This window comes from Typopeltis vanoorti, chromosome 13 (genome assembly GCF_054136105.1).
Source record: "Typopeltis vanoorti isolate ZY-2024b chromosome 13, IOZ_Tvanoo_1.0, whole genome shotgun sequence".
Lineage (NCBI taxonomy): Eukaryota > Metazoa > Arthropoda > Arachnida > Uropygi > Thelyphonidae > Typopeltis > Typopeltis vanoorti.
This window is the reverse complement of record NC_143561.1, coordinates 56,726,276-56,754,246: the sequence shown is the minus strand read 5'-3', so window position 1 is coordinate 56,754,246 and position 27,971 is coordinate 56,726,276. Positions and strand designations below refer to the sequence as shown.

The 27,971-nt window shown below is 32.5% G+C and overlaps 1 protein-coding gene across 2 annotated transcripts in view; it reads left to right on the top strand.

Annotated features, from left to right (window-relative positions):
- The first annotated feature begins 11,075 nt into the window (after positions 1-11,075).
- LOC150100174 (homeotic protein ultrabithorax-like) overlaps positions 11,076-27,971 on the top strand; it is a 148,569-nt gene continuing 131,673 nt past the window's right edge. For both annotated transcript variants that reach the window (XR_016549254.1, XM_090402876.1), the window contains exon 1: positions 11,076-11,632. Coding sequence is in view for 1 of the 2 variants with exons in the window: in XM_090402876.1 (XP_090259002.1) it covers positions 11,167-11,632 (466 nt within the window). In the remaining variant the exon portion in view is untranslated. The remainder of the gene's footprint in view (positions 11,633-27,971) is intronic.

The window sequence follows — 27,971 nt, the reverse complement described above, 5'->3', positions numbered from 1 at the left end:
ATACCCTTGGAGGGTAATGGGTGGCAATGCTGTAGCCAATGAAGTTCTAACTGAGGCTTGGCTATTGCTGTTATCCTTCTGCCATGATCAGAGATTTAATAGCTCAATAACACCTTATCCCTTCATCCTCTACAGATAACGGGGAAGATGAAAGCATTCTTGCTTCGCCCCTTTAAGCCAGTCCTTATAAGGACGGAATTAGGGGGTACATAATCGACCATGAGATGCGGTGATTGATTCATTCAATCCAATACTCTTGGAGGGTAATGGATGGCAATGCTGTAGCCAGTGAAGTTCTAACTGAGGCGCGGCTATTGCCGTTACCCAGCCATGACTAGAGCTTTTAGCTCAATAACACCCCATCCACACAGATTTTCTCCATTCAGATGACGGGATAAAGAGTCAAGGACTCAGTCCATCGCCCAGTTCTTTTAAGAACGGAATTAGGTAATATTGGCAAATAAATATACCGTTTTCACAATACAATATATATATATATATATATATATATATATAACGTTATATATATATATATAACGTAGAATTAAACATATATATATATGTTTAATTCTACGTTATACTACTTCTTTGTATATGTGTTTAATTATACTAGTTCTTTGTACAGTTTTAAATGTGTATTTTTATTCTGTTTTTAAGGTTTCTTTAGTATCATATATATATATATATATATATATATATATATATATATATATATATATATATATATATATATATATATATATATATATATATATATATATATATATATATAAATTTGACAGTTTCGTAAGGAAAAAGAAAATCTTCTTTGTATCTATTAAATTTAATGAATTGACAAAAAAACATTACAGGCAGAGTTAATTACAATACTATCAACAAGATTTACTCAAAATAACCACCATTAGCATCGATCACAGCTTCAATTCTGCTTCGGAACCTCGAACAAGCTGATGCTACAGTCTCCCTGGGAAGGGCCGCAAAAACTGTTTTAATTTTATCCATTAACTGGGCTTTTGTATTACTGGAAGTGCGATTGGTGTCTTTTTCAACTGCGCCCCATACAAAATAATCCATGGAGTTAAGGTCTGGGGAGTTTGGAGGCCAAACATTTGGACTGGTGAAGTCGTAGAAATTTTCAGACAACCATTTTTGACTTTTCCCAGAGGTGTGGCAAGGGGCCGAATCCTGCTGCCATACATACGGCCTACCATTGGCTACCCTTGTTATCCAGGGCTTGACTACAGTTAGCAACTCCACGAACAAAGCCCGAATTCCAATGCCAGGGTTCTTCAACACCTGTTCCTGCAGATTTGCGAGGAATTCTGCTGTACGAACGCAATCAGATCGTCTGCTAGGGATCTTTCTTCTTGCTACATCCTCGTAGTCACCATTGCAAGTCTCTAGTTCATGCCTGATTGTTTTTACTGTATTCAGGGAGCATTGGGCAGCAGTCGTAATATCCTTATTTTGATGGCGGGCACGAATCATCATGATACAAGTTATTCTCTTCCATGATTCAGGTGGGTTCCAGCTATCCATCCTTTCTGACATCTTGTATATGAATGAAGAAGGGTCCAAACTTTTAAATGAAGAGAAGTGTGTGTTAATACATGTAACTTACGGAAAAATATAATTAATTATAAATATGTCAAATTTATCCCGAACACCCTGTATATATATATATATATATATATATATTTCAACGAAATTTTAAATTGTATTGGCTTATTTTATTTAATACATGAACTGATTTTTCTTGTAATATAATCTGATTATCTGCATACAGCACTATTAATAATAGTTTATTATATTATATTGGTCATTTAGTATTTAAGTTTTCATAATTAATTATAATTGTGACCTATGATTGTGCTCTCCCATAGAATATATGCAACAGTTTACTCACAATGAAATCACAAGAGTATTTGGACAGAAAATAGCATGGATGTGTTAGTGAGGTCTTTTCTGAAATAACGTATGCTAATAAAATTACTCAAGTTAATTTTTAATATAAATATTAGTAGAACGTTGAAGGAGGTGGGGATGTTTAGAATGATGGCAGTTGTTAAATTTAGAGATGTAATTTCGTCAAGAGAAGTCAGAAGCTTTAAAAAAACATAAATAAACAACAACAACAACAACAAAAAAAAACCTTAGCAACATGGTTTGTAAAATACAGTTTACAAGTGAGTTGGTACTAACCTGAAGTTATTTTGTTTCTATATTGAACCAGATAGCACACAATAACTCTCCCTAGCATGGCTAGCTAGCATTCCAGTAATTCCTTCATCATTTTAATCACGTGATTAAATATTCCATATTAAATGGCCCACAGATGCTGTGAAATGCTTTAGATAGCGTAGCTATGAATGATTAAAATTTCGCTTTTTGTTGAAAAAACCGAAACTATGTAATTAAATATAATTATAATTAAAATATCATAGAAATCACTTATCACGATTATTTGGAAATTATAAAACTTTTACAATTCTCTGCATAAATTCGATTTTATTATATTATATATATAATCTGCCACGGATAATTAAATATTAATGATATATCTGCCAGTTTAAAAAGTATTTAAATTAAAAAAGATATAAATTAAAAGAATAAATTAATTTAAAAGTGCATTTTTATATTTTTTGGGTAATTCAATAATTTTTCTCTATCTATATAAGTACACCTTTTTTTAACATATTACAGAAAAATATTTAATGTTTGTATTATATTTCACATTTCATAAATCTTTCCTTTCATAACATTTCATAAATCCATCCTACTGGCCGGTGATGTTAGATGTTATAGATGTTATGTTATCATATTTCAATGCATTGTATTGCATTTGAGAAGTCTTTATTGTTGTTCTTTTGCATTTTATGAATATGAATAAATTGTATTCAATTTGCAGTTCATCGTCAAAAGTGATGAAACAAATAAAAAAAAAAAATTTATTTTCTCACGTCATTTAAATGAATCTCTCATCCCATTGGTCCCCCTCATACATTTTTTAAAATATATTACAAACTCATCTTTATGGCCTTTACACTCCCCGACCAGTCCAAACAGTTAAACGACTTCGTAATTTCACTGATTTGTCTTTTTTTGCCAGCCTTTTGCTGAGTGGTAGTGGCTCACTTTCACCTATTCAAAAACAAAGTGTTTCCAAAGAAATGCAAATTCAAACAATAAACCACTTATCTAAAATTTAGAAAATTATCTTTTGAGCAGTTGTTTCAAAAGGTTCTTCGAATGAAACATTCTCTAGTTGCAGTTCTCTATCGACAAATCTTTGCCAATACCAATTATTTTGATGCACAACCTCAAGAAGTGTTTGGCGAAGGAGGTCCGGTGCAGCAGCTGCCATGAATTATTAATCATGCTGTTTAAACAGCTGCAGGGACGAAGGTGGCAAACACATAAGGCACCTTGTAGTGTTTAAAGTTCCCACAAGCACACTGTCGCTTTTGCTCCCTAATGATTTTAAGCCACTATTTATTAAGCTCACATAAGATTAAGATTTTTTTTTTTTTTAACGCTTACTAATATGGATTTCTATTATACAGTCCCAACCAGGAGCTTCTTCATAAAAACACTTCGGGGATTTTTTTTTTTTTTTTGCATGTGTGTGTGTGTGTGTGTGTGTGTCGTCTTTGAAGGCGGAAGCCGTGTACACTTTCCAACCAACAGGCTCCAGAGATTGAATCTCAAAGTGCGTGGTTGTTTTTGAACCATCGTCCTGCTTTGGTTTATAGATTTTCCCGATTAGCGAACATTTAGCCTATCAGGAAGCTTAAGCATCCGTGGAGAAATATGTGAATGCTGCCGGGACTGGACCCAAATATTTTATAGCCTAAGGGATGTTCTCATCAACTGAGAAAATGACTGGTAATTACAGATATTATTAGGGAAGGAACATTACTTTGGAGTTGAATATCTCACTACTTTTGTCGTTATTGTATTTCGGCCAAAGAAAGTTGGACAATTATAGATCCTGGAATGCACAGAATTGAATCAACGGTCAAAAGCCTTCTCTAACGGTCGGAACTTTTTCTTTCTTTCTTTTTTTAATATCACCGGATGATCTAGACAGCACTCTGATTTTACTCATAGCGGTACGAATGTTTGTAAAATTGTTAGGTGGTAGATGAGGCTCGTTACTCAGTGTAAGATTATCTATCGCTTTTAATTATTCGTGGCCTGAGGTAGTATGGAAGAAATTATATTCTTCTATGGTACCTCAGAAGAAGACCGGTTTGTTTCTTCTTCTTCTTCCTATCATGGATTTTAAGTCAAGTGACCTGTTCCAGTCTCACGTCATCGCTTTCTTGGTCTTCTAATTCTTCTTTTTCCATTTATTTTATATCCGTATAGTATTTTCGGCAGTCTGCTGTCGTCCATTCGATTTAGCTGTTCTATCCTTTTTTGTTCATATTTACTTATATCTAATAGTTAATTGGTTTTATGTTCAGGAATTGTGTAAAATTTCTTCATTTGTTTTATGGTCCTACTTGGTATATTCAGCTATTTTTCTGAGAAATTTCATTTGTGCTGTTTGAATCCGTTTTTCATTCTTCTTTTTTTATGGTCCGTATTTCCCTTCCATATAATAAAGTTGGTTTAGACAGAACGTTATATAGTCTGATTATGGTGTGTTTTTGTAGCAAGGATGGCTTAAATATATTATTTATTATGCCGTTCACTTTAGCAAAATTTTATATTTTAATGTCTATATATCTTTTCATCTTCATATAAAAAAAATATATATATATACATCAGAAGTGGAGTTCGAACTACGCTCTCTTATGAGAATCAGATCTTAAGTCCAGCGCCTTAGACCACTCGGCTAATCTGACATATTTCAAAACTCCTTAATAATAATAATAAAACACATAGCTTCCTTTAAGAAATTTAGCGAAGAGAGAGAATAACACGATAAGATCTCATAACCAAATACGGGTGTTGAACAGAAAATTTGTGGTATGACATCATCATGAGAAAAGTGATAGAAAAAAAAAATCGTCTAATGCCTGGTTATTTCAGAGAAATAGTTGATTTTATTTTAGGAAAACTTGTAAAAGTCAGAATCGATCCAAAAGTTCTTTATTTGGTTCTCTATTTAGTCCTCTAGTCTTTATTGAAACTAAATTATTCTCTCTTTCTCTTTAATACGAGGCATGAACTTTTAGGTCCCTCTTTCTATATATGGCTACATCAAGTTACCACGTAAATATCAAAAAAATAAAGTGGCATTACCACGTAAACAGCTATTCATAGATGACATGCGCTCTGAATAGTTAACACTGATAACAATTATCCGAAAAAAAGGACAGTGATTGAACTTTATACTAATAAAGCAGGTAATAGCATGATGAATGGCATGACAATTATCTCATCAAATATTTGATGACTGATAAACACTCTTTCTTACGAATGCAAAAATTGGTCACACCTTGTGCATAATTAAATTAAATATATCATGTGTGAACTATTTTAACCATGATATTGATGCAATATTCGAAATAGACTGTAACTGAATTCTGAGAACCATAGCGAAATATAGAACTTGCTTGCGTGAAAACCTTAATTTTTCTATTGGTGATGAAAAAAAAAAAAGTTTCAAAGATATTGCCTTCGTATACTTAAAGAATCTTTAATTTTCTTAAACAAAAGAATAATACTGGATTTAATATCCACTTGATTTATATAAATTTGCATTGCCGAACTGGAACCTTTTGGCTCTTTATTTTAGTAAAATAATTCAACATTCTTGTAATTCTTTATATTGTTTAGTTCTCTTCATTAAAATATGGTGTATTTTTTAATATTAATTTTTAGAATTAAATTTTAACATTTTAACAAGATTTTAATAATTTTTCCTTTACTTTTTAAATTATATATATATATATATATATATATATATAATTTAAAATATTAAAATATTGTATTATTATTATTATTATTATCTTGCTGAATTTAATGTACTCAACTTGATGAAAAAGTAGAATCAAAAAGGGCTTGTAATCTTTATTGAGAGAAGAAAAAATTTACTGATGCTATACGAGTTGCAAATATTGAATCCAGTATTTACTTGATGCCATTTAATTGATGTAATTGTTTCCTTATTGTGTGTTCTATCATGTAAGGGAAGTTCTGGAGAAATAGTGAAAAGCACACAGTAGCTTATGCTATAATAAGAAAGAGGCCGTCAAAATGTCGAAAGAGGTGCTATGGGTGTGCGTAGCTTTTCTGCTTTTATACCGCGGGGTGTATTTTCATGCATTTTATAGCTACACGCATATTAGGAGTAAGTGTTGTGACAAGCACAATGTCATCACCAAATCCTGCCACACCTAATTTACAGCGCTTGTCACACTTGTCCCTTCGGCTTATACTTCTTTTGGAAGCAGCCATGGGGTGGATGTGCAGCCAGTTAACGAACGCAAGGAAGAGAGCGGAACAAATTTACTTCTACTGTGTACTGACTCAGTGGGCATTATCAGCTACATCTGGGCAGTCTTTCTATTGTTGGGTAACGTTTAATTATTACAAAGCCATTCGAAAATCTTCACAACAAGATCTGTAATTACGATACATATATATGCAAGAATGCAAGAATCAAAACTGAAACAAGCCAAACTGTATACGTTTGACATTCCGTTTAATATTATATACAAATATTTTTAATTATTCTTGGTACTCCAGTTATTAATAATGCTACAAATATTTTTATAGCTTTAAATCACTTCTTAAAAATATCTATAGAAATAATTACTTTTTTCTGTCGTCCAGATTTATACTAGAAATCTGCTTCTCACTTGAATCAAATTTGCATTTGAATGCTTTATGTGTATGATGAAATTTGACTGACAATGTTCGACAGTTCCCCCCCCCCCTTCTCTCTGCATATTTTTTTTCACGACTACTCCAATTATCTCGTATAGTTGTGTATCTTTGACATTTAGGTATGCTTTGCAGCCTGATTGGTCAAGTAGATTAGCGTGTCCGCTTTTCAACCAATAGGGAATATGGATTTGAATACCACTGTGGTATGGATGTTTGCGAATATCTTTAGGCGAAGAGAGAGACGGTAATTGTTTTTCAGGTCTAAACCCCCCCATTGGAGGCATGACTTGGGTTGAAAAAAGTTACATGTTTGGTCTCTGAAATTGTATTTTTTTTTCAGGTTGATGTGTTTTTTTTAATCTTTAAAAAATTGATTTCTTTGACTAGCTCTTAAAAAACAAATCGGAAGTTTTCAGCTTAACAGAATCGTTTTTGACCTCATACAAGTATGAGAAAAATGCAACTAATCGCTAATTACTGATTCGCATCAACGGAAAACTTACATTGAAAAGTTTGTTCTTTTCGGATTATTGCTTACTGTATAAGCAAAATTTAACACACACACACACACACAGCATAAATAAACTTTGCCTTTATTTAACTGAACTTAGGAAAGATTTCGCTTAGTTATCAAATCAACTGTAATAGACAAAAATATATATTATTGTTTTAATCCTATACACAAATGTAAGCAAACAAAGTTTGTGTGTGAGATATTTTCGCCGCTAGCCTACTTGTATATTGACTTCACATCAACTGCCTGTGCATCCAACATACACAATACATATATCTATCTATCGCTATTTTTTAAACACTTCTTAAGCCTGTAAAAAATAGGGAAATGACTATGGACGAATTTATTAATCCTCATCCTTGTTTAAAGGATAAGGCTTAAAGGGGCGAAGCAAGAATGCTTTTCATCTTCCCCGTTATCTGTAGAGGACAGTGTAGGGATAAGGTGTTATTGAGCTATTAAAGCTCTGATCATGGCAGGAAGGTAACAGCAATAGCCGAGCCTCATTTAGAACTTCATTGGCTACAGCATTGCCATCTGTAAAGGTAAAACCGTCTCTAAAAATTCGGACGATCCCTGGGTCACTCAATCGTGGGCGAAAGACCGTCCATCTCAGCGTTGGCCTTCCACCCACACACCACCACCGAGCAGAACCGCTCATGTTTTTTTCCGAAGAAATGCATTCACCCACAAAGCCCCTCACGGGACCGTGCCGGAGAACACTTACCTCAGTTAAACTTCTTTGGTACAGCATTGCCATCCAATTACACTCCAAGGCACCGCATCTCACGGTCAATTTCACCGATTTTATTAATCCTTATCCTTATAAGTAAGGACTGGCTTAAAGGGGCGAAGCAAGAATGCTTTTCATATTCCCCGTTATATTCCCCGTTATCTGTAGAGGACAGTGTAGGGATAAGGTGTTAATGAGCTATTAAAGCTCTGATCATGGCAGGAGGGTAACAGCAACAGCCGAACCTCAGTTAAAACTTCATTGGTACAGCATTGCCATCCATTACCCTCCAAGGGTATTGGATTGTCTTCCGCACTCGATCTTCACCAATCGATTTTATTAATATTATTTAGACGAATTTATTAATATTATTTATTCAAATTAAAAATAGGTGTGAAACTGAAAATTTAATACCAAACATTTTTATATATTTATTTATATTAGAACTTGATTTGAGTTTATTTATAGTTATTTTAATAATAGATGTATTAATCTACTAATAGTTCAACTGACCAAATTGTTGTTATTTGAGTTCATCGCATTTTATAAACACAGTAGGATTACGTATAAAATGTTGCAGTAGTTACATATTGATTTTATAGGGTCAAAACAAATAAATGATAAATCTATCTTGCTAATTGTTTTGCACCTATCAAATCGGGCTTGTTTTGAATAAAAATTTTGTTTCTACTAAGTCAGTAAAATCCGCTTATTTCAAACAGTTAAACGAATAATGAGAAAGAGAAAGTACAGAGGAATGCTTTTACATTCTCGCAAGATGAGATAGTGCAGTCTTTCAATGTAGTTTTGTGTACAGCGTGGCATTTTTCAATGCCTCATTTTTACTGGAGCTGTAGTATTCATGTTTGGCTACCTTGTAGCAACCCTGAAGCCAAACTTCCTCTACACAATCAGTTGGGTAGAGACCCTGGTAGCTGCGGGCATCCATCTTTCACAGCTTACACGGCTGGCCGCTGTTGGAACACGGTTATAGTGCCATTTAGGTGACGGAGGGTCACATAAGCCATCATAACAGTATATTACGTATCTTAGCATCCCACCACGTCGAGCAACTAGTTGGCCGCTTCTCGGTAGGTCTCCGCAAATGTTGTCGTTGAAATACACTTCGTATAAATTACAGTCACCTAACTTCACATACCTGACGGGGATCGCTTCTATTCAGCGGATCTTTCTTTGGCTTTCGCCGAATTCATCGTAATTAATGGTATTGATATGAGACTTATCAATAAAAGACCGATGACTGTAGGGTACAAGACTTAACTATTAGTTCTCCGTCATTCTGCATTTAATAAATTAATTATTATAATAATAAAATATGAGCTGTAGTAAAGCTGTTTGAAGACTGAACTACTATTTGTAGAATACTCACCTGGAAAATTCAATTTCTAATTATTAATGATTATAGATTAAATCTTATAGATTAAAAAAAATTTTAATCTATAAGATTAAAATTTTTTTTTTAACTTTATTTGTGGTAGGTTATCATTGTTATCGATGTCTGGAAAAGAAATGGGAGTTTGGAAAATGTATAGACATCTAAGCTATTTATTAATCTACAAATGTATAGTTCCAGTATTTGTGCCATTTTATGAATGTTCAAAATCAGTTCTTTTTCCTCTATACGATATTCTGACAAACTCTCATATAATTTTTATATTATTATTACAGTTCAATATTCTTATATCTCTGGACTCATATTCGCTTTCTCAGAAGTGCTTGAAAAAAAAAATCTGTGTGTTATCGAAAGTACGAGACTATCCTTTAGATTTTTATATCCAATATTCAGTTCAATGATAAATTCTTTTATTAAGTCAGTAGTCAGGTAAATTCTCATTTTAATCGCTGTTATAATGTTCTGCTTCATAACATTCCATTTGTCTTTCATATCATTTCTGTCACCCTAGTACTTTCGATTTAGAGTCGTATACTAAAGACTTAAACTTGTTAAGAAAACACGATTGTCTTTTCTGATATACATTTCTTATGCAAATTTAATTTTTTTAAACACATTTCAGCATGAATGCCTTTATTATTATTATTATTTGCCTTTATTATTTCAGCATGAGGCATTCCAAAACAAATATCATCTTGCAATTTTTTTGTTGTCGCTTTTCTGGGTTATCATCTGTTTCATTTCGTAATTACATTTTCCATGTGTGTGTCCTATTAATGGTTCACTGATTTGTTTAGAACATTGCGAGCGAAACATAAAAATATTTATAAGAAATAGCACCAACTAATTTTATTGAAAAATTAATACAAATATTTTTTAAAAAAACTTTACATTTAAAATCATAAAAAAAGTCGTTTGCCGTCAATTCATTTGTAGGAAAATTATGACTTCTAACAGGTTAATGCACCATGTCCATGGTTCCATTCTATGATTATGTTCTGCATTAACTTTACTCAAAACGTCATTTCACATCGCAATCAATACGCGTCCATTCTCGTCGGCAGTGTTTCACGCTACCTTTCAGTGTGACCCACAATAATATTATCCCCAAACAGCTGCCATGAAACATTTTGGCAGAAGGTCCTGAGAAAGAGGCGCGTACGCGCACACACACACACATAGGCGTAACACCACACAGAACCCTGAAACAGTTGGTTGAGTACCGCCTAATAACTCCTATACGTCTCTGATGCCTTTGCATATTCCCACGCAGTACACCTAAGCTTCCCTGGATATATTCCAGAAGGTAGGCTGAGAATACGAACGTACCGCCTCAGTTAGCACTCCATCCCGGTGGTTGAGCCTTGGAAAATATATGTGAAACAGGACAAAAAAGAAAGAAAGGAAAAAAAAAAAAAAAAAAAGCTGCCAACACAGTCATCTAGGCTGTCCGTATCGCGTCAATGGCGGTAGGATACAATAAAGAGAAAAGAGTTCTCCGTCCTTCTAGCTGTTCGCTGATTGGCTGAATGCGTTCTTCCGGGAAGGCCCAGAGATGTGTATCCATAGCAGCCATGGCCAAATTTAATCCAACACGTTTACTTGAGTAAAAAATCCAAATTCAAAATCTCATGTCGGAAGGAGCGAGGGTGGTAGCTGTGGATGATGAACTCGTACTTTGATCAGAGCGGCTTTTACAATAGCCAAGGTTCGGCGGAACAGCCGTACCGATTCCCGCAAGGACTACTGGTGCCGCCGTATCCGCAGCCGAGCGCTGCGAGATCCGCGCACGATTCCGGCTACGTCGACGGCAGCAGCTCCGCAGCATCGGCTGCGTGCAAACTCTACTCGAGTGACGGATCGAGCGTCTTCAAAGCCGAGTGTTTAGCTAAGGAACAGAATGGTTTTAGCCAAGCAGTAAAAGAGATGGCGAGTTGGCCACCCAGTACCTTGTCCGGAGTGCGTCCGGCAACCATGAGCAACGATCCCATGCGCTCCTTTACTGGTGATTCCACGACAGCTCCCCGTGTCTCGGACGCTTGGTCCCAGTGTTGTCAAAACTCCACCACCTCCGCCGCCGTGGCCCAAGCACCAACCAACGCATTTTACCCCTGGATGGCAATTGCAGGTTTGTCCCTTTTCTCCCCACCTACCTTTTGTATTCCATTGCTATGTTACCATTTTTTTCCCTTTTATTTTTATTTTTTTTTACTGGTGTTTAAATAGCATCGTAACCCACGTCTTATCGGCATTGAACTTTATTTGGCTCTTTAACCTTTACTACTTCTGAAGACGTCACGTCGACTTACGTAGATGTTACACTTCGCACTTATTGCTTTAACAGTCGTAAACTACGAGAATTGCATTTTAAGTCTGGTTTGGCGCGCGCACAACTGAATCACCCACTCATGTGCTTGAGGGCCGGTTGATGGCCAAGGATATCCACCATAGTCGAAGTACCCCGTTCCACCAGTCTCTTGTTAAACGATGGCTCTTCCCCTCCAGACCGCTCCTCTTTATCTGGCAAACTTTAAATTTCGTTTTATGTCCTATCGTGTTGTACTTCATTGGCTGTAAGGCTTTAGTAGCTGGGAGGAAGTCCCCGCGATGTCATTTGAATCTCAATAGCGTTCTGTCACCTGTATAATAGCGCGCGTCGTCTCTCGGCCCTGTCCACAGGTCCCATTTAATGGCAGTGGCAAATTAGGGCAGGCACTACTCTCTTTACTGTTTGCCCAGGCTTTCTCCCCTGCCCAGTCGTAGCAAAGAACGACAACCATTCCTAACCATCCCCAACCACATAATAAGACTTCCGTCATAAAATGTTCTCCTTTTGTTGTCTATAACCTTCTGACCAAAAGCGTCAAGACAAATTAAAATAGCGTATGTCACAAAGAAAGAACATATGTAATAAACTACTGGAGACTTCCTTTCCCCTGATTCACATATATACTTACCGTTCAAAAAATCTTTGGACAAAATTGATAATTACCTAAATTTAAAAATCGACATTACTGTATATTTTTTCTTATATCATAAAATTTTTAAAAAAATTATGGTGTGTATTAATATTGTAAAGAAAAAGTATTCATAAAAGTCAAAAGTTGATACTATTAGTATAAATATATATACATTATTTATTTTAATCTTTTCTGTTACATTTTAACATTGTTAACGATTTGGTGCATTCAAAAATATAAATAATATTCCTAGTGTACAAACAACTTATAAATAGCTGTCCTATTCATTATTAACGTCTGGCTATTAAGCTGTGTAATCTTGTATAATAAATATCTGGAAGATGGCATTGGGAGAAAGCGTTGCCCAAAGTATTAAAATAATGTAGCCATTCCAGGACATTAAAATTTTAAATTGCCATGACTTATTTCCATGACACTGAATGTGATTTTTGTTTTTCATGAGCATTTTTAGTGTTATTTATTATTATTTTTTTTGTTTAAAAAGGTACTTGAATGGGATGTCTTTTGCTTGTTAAGCATCTTCTTATCCCATCATCTTCATCCGACATTTACGAACTGATAGAGTGAGGATAAATTTCAAAAACGATCTTGAGAACATCGTATTAACGGCAGGTCTTCCGCCACATATGTCGTAAGACGCCACTGTTTGATTTATGTGTATTAAGACCATCCTGCTGGGGGTCATACAGAACGGGCGGTAGGTCTTGAGATTTCACTTGCTAAGTACGCTATTTTGACCGCAAACTTTTGAGAAAAGGTACTTTTCACCTAATGATAATCAAGATTACGGACGTAAACGACATACAATGGCTCTTGGGCGTCCGCCATTTTGTTATCAGCGGAAGAAATAATTAAAGTAGAAATTAGACGCGCCATGATGGTATATAAAGTGAATGGTACACGCCGTTACTGCTTTATTGCATTTATATGATTGCTTTTATACTTTATATGATTACAATGAAAATACTACATTTAATGCATTTAATGTAGCATTAATGCAACGCTTAGAAGAAATTAATGGGATTACTTCGGAAAGAATGTGTTAAAGCGTTTATTGTGTACTATACTGCATAACCTTTGCTGCTGTATTTGAAAACTATTATTAATCAAGTGCAAGTGTTATTTTTGAAGGTAATTGTTTGTGGTAAAGTTGCGTGCGTATTTAAATACACAAACAATACAATTCAATTCCAAACCTTTAATATTTATTTATATATTTATATATTTATATTTTCAAGGTTTAAGAAATAAAAAATGTAAGGATATTAGTAACGAATGTTTACGCAAAATCTATCTAATGAACTTGTCATCCTCTTTTATTATAGGAGATTTATCAAAAATTTTAGAAGGTTTACAATTCTCTTCGTATTTTTAATAATTTTTTAAGGTATACTCAAAATTTTTCTCTCTTTTATTATTTAGTTATTTGCATAACAAAAGTTTTTAAATAAATAATAATAAAAATTAATGAAAAAAGTATAGTACCTTAAATGTATTCTTATCCTCAATTAAAATTGCAATTCATATGTGAATATTAACAAAGTTATAAATACGATATTTGAATTAAAAGCTTTGCTTTTAATTCATTCTCGACGGTACGGTGTGTGTGTGTGGGGGGGGGTAAGTTAGAGAGAGCTTCGATAAGGTGTGAGTGATAAATAAACAATTTTCAGTCAATACATATTGTACTGTTTACTGGTGTCTTGTTTGCGAATTGTCTAATATTCATGCATATACTTTTATGCACCTTCATTGTAACCATTATCACGTTGTGGGAAAGAGACAGAGAAAGGTGGGGATCATTTTCTCTCTCTCTGATTTAACTGGTTAACTATCTGAGAGACGAAGAGTTCCTGTATGCTTTTCTTCCAGATATTTTCATGCTCTCCAAGTCGATAAATAAAATTCTAGTTTCTTCTTTTTTAACCTACTACAAGATGCGACACAATCAAGGGGTCATCGATTCACAGTTTCAACTTACTGATGTGCCTTTATTCCATTTCATTCATCTATTCTATTTCAATTTTTGAAACTCTCTATTTTCGTGTACATTTTCTAATGATGGTGTGATGATAATTTTATAGATACTAGAGAACAGGGCAAGTGAAGTTCTTTTTTTCCCAAATACTCAATGCATTCATAATTGACTACTTGAAACTCAAAGAGAAAGAAAATAAATAAAAGTCAGGCGATGGTATACCTCTTTAAATGCTTCTAAGTGTTCAAAAATATTTGTTTTTAAAATGAGCGAATATATGCTCGTGTGTCACAATGTAAGCAATGACGTTATCATTAAAAAGGATTGCGATGGATTTGTGCAATTTCTCCTATGTTCAAAATATTACGTTGTTTTGATTTTTACGTACCTACATAAGTTAAATTGAGTTGTGAATGTGGTGTGTATGGGGGGGGGTGAAATGAGAGGAGGATGCTGTATAACTATCCCATTTCCTCGAGCATTGTTAATTAAATGACTGGTTTTCGTAGTAAACTGCAGATATTGAGAATGACTGTGAATTTTTTTTTCTTTAAAAGAATGAAGTTTTTCCTTCTAAATTCCTAATGCTTACTGTTTATATTTCCAAAAAATAACTTCCTCCTTCAGAAAACTTGCTGTTGTTTTCTGAAGCAATTCTAGCTGAAATTAATCAAAACAAACTGACGTCAACCAGGAACGCTTTCCAAAAAAAATATTTCTTTCTCGTTAATTTTAGAATCCGTTCTAATTTCAAGACAATCAGAATGCAATCACGATCATTGAGAAATGAATACATCTGTTTCATAGTTAAAAATAATCGTGAATACAAATATTCTGGTAATCAATATCCGTGATTACATATACTTCATTCACATATTAGTTCACTGTTTTCTGTCTTTTTGCACTACACTCATGAATATTACGTCTGAATTATCATTTTGAAACAGCCTATTTAAAAACATTCACATATACATCCTCCTCCTGTGGAAATATATTTTCCATGATTTTCTTATTTGGTCACACTTTCGCCACAATTCAAATAGCTTGCATCTCTGATTACATGTTCGTTCGGATATATTCAAATATTTCTGATTCCATTAATATAAAAAAAAATTTGAATTTTTATAAATGATTGAAAGTTACCAAAAACGATTTATTTATATTTGTAAAAAATAATATTCTACAGAAATTTTTGATAGCAGAAAGAATTAAAGATTTTTTTATATTATGCCATTACACACCAGTTTATTTTTATTATATTAAATCATTATAATGAAGTTAAGGAAAAACAGCTGAAAATCCAAACAGGTGGTATTTTTTTATAATCGCAATAAATGTGTTTTGTTTATGTTTATATTTAATGGGAATACAAATCTGTTTTGTTTATAGTTACTAATTCTTTTATTCAGTCCGGTTTGTTATGGTAGAATTCTATCTGTTTGCACATGCATTCCGAATCCAGATTTTTTTTTTTTTTTTTTTTTTTTTGTTAATCCTACCAATTTTCGAATAGTAGTTTGTGGTCTGCGTAATTTGACCTGTACATTGCAATGGGTTTATCGAGGAAAAGAAAAAAGAAACATTCACAGTTTTTCAATTTTCCTAAGTTACCATTTTGAGTAACTTTGGAAAATTTTTACGCAATACTGTATAATGATTCACTTTTTTAAAAGAAATGTTTATTCCAAAATGTATTGCACATCATATCCCCACCACCTGCTTATATAGGATAACTGTTATACGTTTTAATAAAAAATAATAAAGTGGAAAAACATGAGGAACCACACTTGAAATGCAAGGCGACAAGAAAAAAAGAATTCAAAGAAGTATGGAAAAAGTGACATACAACAGGGGGAGGGTAGAAAAAAAAAAAGAAAAAGAAAGTGGTGAATCGACTTCCAAGTAGTAAGTTATATAACTTTTGTCATTGTGGATCATAGGGTCAGAAAACAAGCGTTCGACTGACGACAGCAGTAGTAGTAGGGAGGGGGGGGGAATGAAGTAGTAACAGGACAAGTAAAATGAGGTGTTCTGTAGCCCAGCCCAACCTAAGGGACCAATGTGTGTAGCGTCAGAACTGATGGAATGCACACTCTAGTACATTACTGGTTCTCAGTCCCTGATTTACCAGAGGGGACCGCCACAGTTATACTTCCTCTGTTGTTGCCACACAACGAGTCGCCACTGAAAATCTTTGCCTTTGTTGAAGATTTAGCAAAAAGGAAAACGACTGAATACTGTGGAAATTGGCTGTACAGAAAAACATGCGCAGCAGACCAAAAATAAGAGAAAAATTACATTCTGAAGAACTGCCTTCCTGTTTGCTTTCAGATATAAAGAGTGTAACAGTAGACAGCACGCGGTATATCGGACAGCTGGAAACTCCAGATACAATGAAAATAATATGCATTCACACCATGTATTCTTCCTTCATGAGTAATAGAAACGATGGGAACTGACTGACTAGAAACTTTACGATTCACAAAACTCTGCACGGAATAACATACACAAAGCGTTTTCACCATTAACAACTTATATAGACAAAACTGTTAACATTGCGAAAACGTTTTTTTTTTTTTTTTAATTTTTTTTTTAATTCTGGAAATTGCAGAAACAAACCTGCAGCAGTTTTTCCTAATTGAATGTAGGGCATTTATTTATATATATATTTCGGAAATACTTAACGCATAAATAAATAATTCATAAAAATGCCTTTTTAAATTTTTCTAGATTAAATCAATATCAATATATATATATATATATATATATATATATATATATATATCTACATAAACTCGATGATAGTCCTTATAAGGACTGGCTTAAAGGGGCTAAGCAAGAATGCTTTTCATCTTCCCCGTTATCTGTAGAGGACAGTGTAAGGATAAGGTGTTATTGAGCTATTAAAGCTCTGATCATGACAGGAGGGTAACAGCAATAGCCGAGCCTCAGTTAGAACTTCATTGGCTACAGCATTGCCATCCATTACCCTCTAAGGGTATTCCCATATACCTACTACTCAAACTCAATGATACTTGCAGTTGCATTTAAAATAAAACTAGTATTAATAAAAAATAAAGGTGTCTAAAATTTTTCAGGATGACTTTTTCTGCAGTGTTTCAATTTTATGAAAATTTAATTTCTTAATAAACACTAAAACTTTATATATATATATCATCTAAGTTGTGAGAAATTAATTAATTTAAGAAAATTATATATTTTATAGTAACTATCTGAAATCGAAATGACCATCTTTCAAGTATTTTCAAAAAATTACAGGTATAAATAAGAATATTCCCACATATTGTACCGAAATAAAAGATTATTTCAGACATCGAAATATCTAATGTATAAGATTAGAGCTGAAGAGTAACACCAAATAATAAACATAAACATATATGCCAGCAAAGGTTGGTCGATTGGTAGAGCTTCTGCTACTAATGGCTAAGCAAGTTTGAGCGCGGTTAGTAGTTGGAAGGGATTCAATCGTTCGATGCTGTTGGCACACTCTCCCTCGATGAGTCTTTTGACTCCCTGGAGGTGTCACATAATAATAAAAGATTATGTGAGATAAGGTCTCTTTAGCTCTCACATTGGAGCCGAAGAGTAATATCAACTGACTATAGCAACGTGCACACACACACAGATCACTTTTAAACTAATTTATCTAAGAACATTTGTAATTTATTATATACAAAACCATGAAGAAATCATAAAACATTATAGATACACTTTTAGATGAACAGCGTTTTAATATTTGCAAAAGCATTTTTTTAATATATTATTCTTCAATTTTATATACCAATTACAAATACTTATTATTTAAATTAAGGGGATATTAAATCCCACATTGTGTTAAAACCGAATAAGAAACTCAAAGATTGGAATCAGAAAGTTGCATGCCGAATATAGTAAACTATAAAAGTATCGGCGACTACTAGCGTGAGCTAATGCACGTAGTCCAAGTACGTAGTACAATCTCGGGCAACTCGTAGTAGCAAAGGTGGTCAAGTTCTGATCGCTATTCTTGGTATTTTCCATAATGTAAAAACACATTTCCTAGGAAATGCATGCTGTTATTACATTATGGTAGGAGGTCACTACCCAGACCGGTTTCAGCCTTTTGGGGCTGAAACCGGTCTTATTGAGGCTTCATCAGTGAGTAGCTAGACCAAATTAATACCAAAGGGTATAGCGAAAAGAACTTATATACTCTGCTATACGAGTTGTCAAAAAGGTGCAAATGAAAAAAAAAAAAATAATACTTATATTAAATACATATATAAAATTGAGTGCAATATTGAATTGAATCGTATGCCAGTTCAGTGTCATGGTGTTTTATCGATTCTATAGCTTTTTGCTAAATATCATGTACCAACACTGAATCTCTGTATGGTAGTTGTCATGACAATAATGTTTGACTAAAACTCATAGCGCTTTAGTAACAATATATAGTGCTCGTGGTTATTTTATTTTTTTATTCTTTTTTTTTTTTTTTTAATCAGTTATTTCCTTATCTGTTTCAAACGTTTGACCTATATGAATCACTGCATTATACAAGGAAGGCATGTATGTATTGCATTTCTTGCCTCTCCTGCAATAATAAATAAATACCTAGATTCAACACTTAGTGCTCTGGTGAAAACGCACTGTAACTAAATCCGATCTGGAAAGGTATATAAACAAACCAGCTTCCTTGTACAGGAAATGGCAAACAGAGCTGTGTCCGTAAAAGGAAGATAGTTAAATATCGTGTAGACATAGTTTTAGGTCAACCAACGGGGATATTTAACATGCTCGTGACGTTTCTTATTCAGGTAGTTGGCGTACGTGGGAAAGATTTAAATGCAAAACAGTGCCTCCCGTTTTTTTTTTTTTTTTTGAAGTAAATGGATTAGTCCAGATTGTAACTAAGATTGTCATTTGTAGACTCAGCAATTGAACATCGTGTTTTAGAACTTCACTTACAGGCCAATTGATATATACCTATCACATTTTTCTCCGGCGTATCATTACTTTTTCCCACTCACCTACCTACTCACTAGACTATTAAGTATATTCTTTCAAGTCAATCTATATGTTTGTGTTTTATTTATTAATTTAAAAAAATCTGAATTAATTTAAGGTAGCTATTCTGATGTTATGAATATATTTGGAGAAATTTCTTTAAAAAATTAAAATAAACATCTATTAGATTTTTACTAGGATACTTATTTTATTTAATATTTAAAGTTAATATCGCATTTTAGTAATATTTATTTCCCAAAATTGTAAGCTGTTATCAAATCCACTTGGGTCATTTTGTTTCAACGGTAATGATTCTAAATAATTGTTAAAGATTAGAATTCCACTTATCTTTTACTAACACTTCATTTCACTTCACTTCTTTGTCCCAGCATTCTTCAAATGAATGCCTTCTTAGAACGGTTTATCTATTAAAAGAAAAAAGAAAACAACAACAACAAAAAAATAAAAAATAAAAACGGTATTTTAGCAGAAGTATCCTTTCCAATGACTAGCTAAAGATGGTCGACTTCTATTGAAAAAAAAGAAAAAGAAATCGAAAGATTGATAACCTTAGCGTGATTTGTACCAAAATCTTATCAATCAAAAGGCACAAATGAAATATTGAGTGCATAATATACAAGCCAGTAGCACGCTATGTATTTCATATGGGACAGAATGGACATTCAGATTTCACAAGGACGTTGCTCGTTAATAATGCTTTGAAGATGAGATAATATCTAACAGACAGATACATCTGTCTGTTAGATATTATCTAACAGACAGATGTATCTGTATATACGTACAGATATACAGATACATCAATACATCTGTATATATACGTACATACAAAAGGAACAATTAATCTAAATGATTTCATACACTAAAATCTTGTAAGCTTAGGCGAAGATATGAAAAGTAAATTGGGAAGACGTAAATATGTGCAAGAACAGAAACAGAAACATTTTCACCTAAATACAGAAAAAAGATTACTGGAAATTGGATATATTAGCCCTATTACTGCCAGTAAAATTTTATAAGAAAAATACGATAATGAAATCGGAATGGGATTGAAATTAGATCGACTTTACAAAGGATGATCGATGAAATAGATGCAATGCAAATGAAATAAAACTATATTAAAATCAGTTATGCTTTCCCAGTCAAATATCTGAAGCTTAATGTTTCAAAAATGATCACGATATCATGAGAATACAACCTTAGCCATCGGAGTTTTGCTTTCATTAAGCTTTCACTGATCTGACAGCTGTTTCAAACTCTTGGATCTCATCAGAGACCAGACAGAAACCCCGAAGCCTTCTAGAAACTCTCTTTAGCAATAGATACTGAGTCGTTTTGAAATTCTCCAATGAAAATAAAACAACTATCAGTTATGTCTCTAGGTGATTATCTTAAAATTCTGTAAGATAACATCATCATCTAAAAAACAAAAATTGTTATAGAATCTGTAGTGCACTGATCATGGATGAGTTGGATACCGAAAAGAAAGAAAGACATATTAACATTGTTAGTTGTAAGCAGAGATGGATCTCTTTCCATCAATCCAGAATTTTCATATTCGTTCTGTCTTTTTTTTTCGTAGTTCAGTCAATAACAACAATGCTTTGGTTGGAAGACTGAGTTCGAATCCGGTCTAGGACGCAAAGAATCGTTATTATGTTTTTTTTTTTTTTTTTCATTTGAAAATGACTTAGGTGATCTCATACGGAGGTAGAGGATGTTTTCTTCCCAAAAAACATGAATTTTTCAAGCAGCAAGTTAATCAAACTAGCCAGGAGAGTACCCAATCGATACAATTAATATACTGATCTCATATATTTATCTGCTTTGGTGCTAATTCCTGATAACCTTTCTGTAATCTTATTTTAAGTGATATTCAACATACAGAAGACTTTTCTATGCATCTTAACTCGATAATTAACAAAATTTTAGCCAGGTTTCAAAATAGTGTTTATTGTTATTTTTTACTTATTGTTATTGAATGACATCACCATCTCGGTGAGAATATCAGGCGAATTATAATTAAATCTTTTGAAGTGTATCCGTAAAAGAGATAAATTACAATGTTAAAGTTAATGCCTTGTATTTCAATTTCTAGACAATTCGCCTTATTCGTTTTTAAATAAGAAATAATTATAAAAATAATAAAACTTAAAATAATAGAATAATAATAATAATAAAATAATCAAATTAGCTACAACAACGCTTCATTCGTTTCTGCTAAATAAATCCATTTTAATTGTTGGATAAGATTGTTGTTTAAACATAATTGAGCCACGTACACTTATAACAGTTAAGTTATAAGCGCAATTGACAGGTAGAATAACCAAAGCAAATTATGCGATTACCCACTTCAGAAATGCTTGAAAGATGTTTGGTTTTATTATTTATTCTTTTAAGCTGGATTATGTCGATAATTGTTTCATGTGCACAGTGATGCAAATCTTGTATCAAAGAAACCATGTATCAAAAATGTCCAATATATTGACTTTAAATTAACAGAAATACATTAGATATCGGTGAATATAATGGAAGAAGAAATACAGAAAAGAATCAAAGTAATATGTCATACCATGAAACACAGACACACACACGCATACACATAGCTTTCAAGTTGTTTTTTTTTTTCTTAACATTATTAACTCGAAGCAAAACTGAAGAAGACTATAAGGGAAAAGTATTTCAATTCAATATTTGAATAAAAAGTATATTAAATCGAAGTGGCTTGACAAGATTGGAATATTAAAAAGAAAAAAAGGGAAAGAATATGAAGAAATAAACACTGCATTAGCTACGTTCCAATAAAAGGCAAAAGAAGAAAAATAAAACGAAAGGAAGAACATAATGCATTGCCAGATCACAGACAAGTAAGGAAAAAGATTGGGGGGGGGGAAAGTAGAACGGAAAAGGGGATATTGTATATTGTAAATGCATAGGAAAGATTTCATAAAACGTTTATTTATTGGTTCTGTATAAAATCTGAAGCATCTTTTGCTGTCACTTTCAATACTGATAATGAAAAAAAATAATTCTTCTTGCATCTCAATAACACCGAAGAGGAAAGTTCTTGGTATCGATAAACAATTTTTGCCATTTCAATGAGCTAAAGAAATTGTTCATAATGCCATCATTGTTGAATTTTGAATTCAATTTCTTTAATGCAAAAATTTTATAAAATGGTGATAATTTAAATTAATAGGTGTCGATAAAATAATAGTCATATATATTGAACATTTTCGAAATAAAGTAAATTTTAATTGAAATATAAACAAAAATAAATGTAATATACTTTTTTATTAAGAATATTGTTATCTTTCATATATATTAGAAAATTTAGGCAAACAAAGTGATTAATGAACAACTTCGATCAATGAAGATCTAAGTTCCCCTGGAATAGAATGATACTTTGAAATCATTCAATCAATAGAGATCAGACAATCATTCACTTAGAATGAATGTCTTTTCAAAAGTTGATTTTGCATTTTTATTGATTTGATAATATGAAATTTATTCCTAACTAACTGCGCATGAACTAACAACCATTAAACGGAAACGAAGGTTTAATTTTGTTAAATAGAAATAGAGGATTATAAAGTTTGCTAATAACATACTTAAATTTCCTGCTTGACCCGTTTTTAATGATTACTATCTTATCAGTATTGAAAATAACATCGGTTAGCTCCAGTTATCAATTTTTCTCAGTTACTGGTTATTCTGCAAATTTCCAGAAGTGTCTGAGATAATTTTGGTCGTTCTTTTGGTTCATTCACCTATATGTAATTTTCAGAATTCCTTGGAACAGCGACTTCTGGGTTCTGCAAAATTAAATTATACGAAACTAAATGCATTTGTTTTGTTTTAAAGCTAGTATAAATCGGGAAATTATACGGGCGTGAGAGAAGAGTTTTGTTTGGTTGTTTCAGGTAAGAAAAAAGTAATTTGTCATTTTCCTAAGACTGTAATTTCGTGAAGAAATATGATAATATCAAGGTGCTAAAATATTGATACTTCCTTTTAAAGTGGGTAATAACTAATTTTATTTCCTAGAATTACATTTATAAGAATTATAGAATTATTGGAACAATGACGTCAGTGTCATTTATAACCTGGGAAGAGTATTTTTACTCGTTAGATGCAAACTGCTTTTGCTACTGTAATTCTTTATTCTCCAAAATTAATTTCATGATCTTATTAGCGATGGCAGTTTTTGTATCTAAAACACTTAATACCTTAACGTTAATTCGTGTATTAGTAGCACGAGGATGCCATTATTGTTCATCCAATCAATGATTTGTTGAAAAGTGAATGAATGTAGTGATAACTATGAAATGTTTTACATCTCAATCTTTCAAATTCCCTGTTGTAGTTCTAAAATACCAATTATTACACTTTCGAAAAATTACTTCTTGCACTCATTTCTTCTCGTGTTTATAAATATATAATAACAATAGTTTAGGGAATGCTTTAGTAATCTATATTGATTATTTTAAAAATACTTATTACATTAATCTGCTAACATTAATAATTTATTATTATTATTATTCCTGATACCTCCAAGGAGTCCGAAGACTCATCGCGGGAGGACACCTACAACTGTCTCAACCACTACACCGAACCTTTATGTATTACTAATTACTCGCCAGTAAACCTATATTCACTTAAAAAAAAAAAAAAAAGAAAGAAAGAAAGAGAGAAACAATATTAGGACACCGAACACAATTATTTATTTATCATTTAACAAATAAATGAACAAAATAATATTCACAAACATCTCGATTCATTAGTAACGCATGCTTAGTTGAAAATTCAATTAGAACATAAACATTATTTAACAAACAACAAAAATAAATAAATGAAGGTAAAGAAACTGCATAGCAAATTCTCTGGTAACGCTCATTAAGTATAGTAACACTGTAAATTTCTGAAGTGGTGTGCGACTTACTATCGATTGCTTTGTTAATGAAGACAATGCAATCGACTAGTCTGTGGTGTATATTGTTGAAATGGGATGAATACAAACGATTTTTATAATGAAATATAATCAATTTTGTAGTAAAAACACATTTTTTTTTTTTAGCTTAGACTGTTATTAGTGGGTATTAGATCACCTTTTGATTGGTTTAATTAAAAGTATAAGCTATGAATCGGGCGAGATTTTAATTCTCCGCTCATAACAGAAATGTCTACTGGAAATTAAGGCGTGTAAGGTGAATAGTTACTCGGGAAAGTAATTATGTGTAGCATATTGCATATTAAAACTTTAATCCAGTTCAGCTCTCTCTCTCTCTCTCTCTCTCTAATGGAGACTTTAAATGCCTTTTATCATATTTAATACAAATACGGAAAGTACTGTATTTAAAAAAAAAAAAAGTAATCAAGATCTGTCTCTGAAACGTACATAAATTTCAGTTAAATTCGTTTTAATAACAAAATATATAAATTTTATTCATAGAATGCTATTCATAGAACACTAAGATATGTAAACGTACTACTACATCATGAGGAACAATTGATACTTTATCACTTTTCATTAAAAAAAAAAAAAAAAGGCGAATTTAAATGAAGTTGAGAAAACATGGATTTTTACTTGAACTAAGATATAAAACGAAGATATTATATTATGAAATAAAATATACTTTTAGTTTTTATCAGTTCTTAAAAAAAGCAGAGACTTTTTATGAAAAATAATCAGGCTTTAAAAATGTATAACAGGAGATATTTAGTTATTGAAGTAATTTTGATCTTCCCGTTTATTAGAATACTTATCATTAAAATAAAAGCTAATTCATTTTTCCTTATTCATATCAGAAGAATTTGTACGTTCTGAAATTCTAACTCGAGTTTCTTCTCATCCTAAACTCTAAAAAGATTAATAATTATATATAATTAAAAAAAAAAAAAGAGTGAGATTCAAGTTCCTCGTTGGAGGAACTTTTTATTTATTTATTTTTTTATAAAGGATATCTGAGGTGAGTTAGCTGACTCACATGAATACGGCGGCCGTTTTGACTTCGCAAAATAAAGACCACACGAAACACACGCGCGCATGCATACGGCTACCAGATACAGTACTCGTATATTAATCTCATAGACTAGTTCTTATGTGAATGTAAAGAACAATCCCCTCAATACGAGATATTAGAAATATCAGAATATTGATTTGATGTATATTCTACACTATGCTACAAACCGTTCTCATACAACTAAGAAAGGATATACGAAATTTAGTTCTGTTATTATTCTTTCTCCGTCTGTGTGTGTGTGTGTGTGTGTGTGTGTGTGTGTGTCATTTTAGAGTTTTACAAGCCAGAATTCTGTTTCTGTGATCAGTTAGTTTTGCTTACAGAAACCGAACATATTCATTTGAAGATATCTGAAAATCAATTCCCAAGAACGTTTTTAGATTCGACACCATTTGAGTTGACAATACTCGCTTAACTGTCGGAAAACGTACACTGTTCAACGCTATGGATTATATTCATATATGTATCAATCTTCAAAAATGAAGAAATTATAAATATATAAATGTTTTAAGTATCCATGATAAAGTAATTATTTGTTTTGGAGTAAAAAAAAATGCAAAAAAAGTAAGTTTTGTAAATAAAAGCTATCAAATATAAATACATTAGATTCCTTTTTTTTTCCCCCCTTAAGCCTTTTTCAGATCCACTAGAACTCTCCGTTTCCTTTATAATTACACAAAAAAGTGCTGTGGATTGTGACCTACTAGTAAGTCGGTGAATGCTTGAAAAAATACCAATAGAGAGAGAGAGAAAGAAAGAGAGAGACAGGGAGCAAAAAAAAAAAAAAAAAACTATGGAAATAATATACATTAGTTAATATTCTCATCCTAATATCGCTGTGTAAGTTACTAAAAAATAAATAAAAATTCTGAGCTATAATTTATATTATTCCAGCAATAGGATTTTCTTTTGTCTCATTTTTGCATTACATCAGTGATGCTAGTCTGTTTGATTCTTCTACTATTGACATTTAGTTGGGAACTACTTAAGTATACTGCTCAAAACAATTAGAGGATATTGAGAATAAACTATTATTTAGATATTGGTCAAGTGTAAGTGAATAACTATTTTAATTACCAACTACTTTCGCCGGCTTATGTTGTCGGCTTCCTCAGGGTACAATCAGGAAAGCAAAGAAAACGAAAATTACAAGCTAAACGTTAACTGGCAATTCTATTTCAATAACAAAATAGCGCGCGTGAAACAATACGCGTGTCGCGGATATATGATTTACTTCACATGGTGTATTCCGGTAATTGGATCATATTTTTTTATAATAAGCTATATAAAACACAATGAATTGATAAAAGACCCGACAAGTTTCGTAAGTCGTTTGACTTACGTCTTCCGGGGAAAGAGGTAACTTAAAGTTAAAACACAAAGAAAATAGAAATTATTAGTAATAGTTCATGCTAAACAGTTGTGGCGTCTGACCATTCAAAAATTAAAAATCAGAGTGCAGATTCAAAGTAGTGCTGAGTTACTTGTTGAGATGCATTTTGTAGTTTGCACTGAAGTTCATTTCTTGTGTGTTTATTGTTCTTCCATATGTCTGGTAGGATTAAACCTTGGTTTCTGTTGAGGTTATTTGTGGAACGGGCAACTGTAGCAGCTTCTTTGAAGATTCTGGAACGGTAGTTTTCTTCTATATATGGCATAAGACTTTTATTCCATTCAATAATGTGGTTGGTTGTAGAGAAGTGGGGAGAAAGGCCAGAAATATCTTGTCTGTTGTTTCTAACATAGCTGCTGTGTTCCTTTTGTCTCACTTCGAAGCTTCTATTGTCAACTTCATTCTTGTTGTTATTCTTGTTAAAATTATTTCCCGCTAAAATGTATAATTTGTTAAATTTGTAATAAATATCGATTATTTAAACAATATCTCATCAGTTACACCCTACCATAAGTAAGAAATATTTATTCATGTATCCAATAGTTATAATTATTTGCAGAAATTTATAATTATACCAAAAGAATCAAAAATATCCTCTAATTGTTCTGAGCAGTGTATATTTGTTCTATGAAATAAAATCATTGGACAAGACTGGTACTCCCTCCAATTGTTTGATTCACGCAAGCCTGCGGAAGAATATTTTTCCTTCTGACTCATGTTTTATTAAAATCATTTTGGATTTCTTGGTGATTATTATCTCACAAAAGAGATTTTAGAAGTAAAATAATGTTAGTTTTTTCCTTCCCCTTTGTGGCATCTAAATAATTTCTCTGAGTGGTGACACGAGGTGTTTATAAATGGCGACCTTTGATATTGTAAACATTAATGCGTTTGGCTAACTTACTCATATTTCAAACAGCTATAAATTAGACACAATGAACAACAGCGGAGCAGTTCTACTATACAAACGGACGATAAGTAAAATAAAAGTAATTTAAGTATCTATCATTTTGCTTCAAATTTTTTTTGTTAATTATCTAAGTAATTTTTAAAAAAAATCATATGAA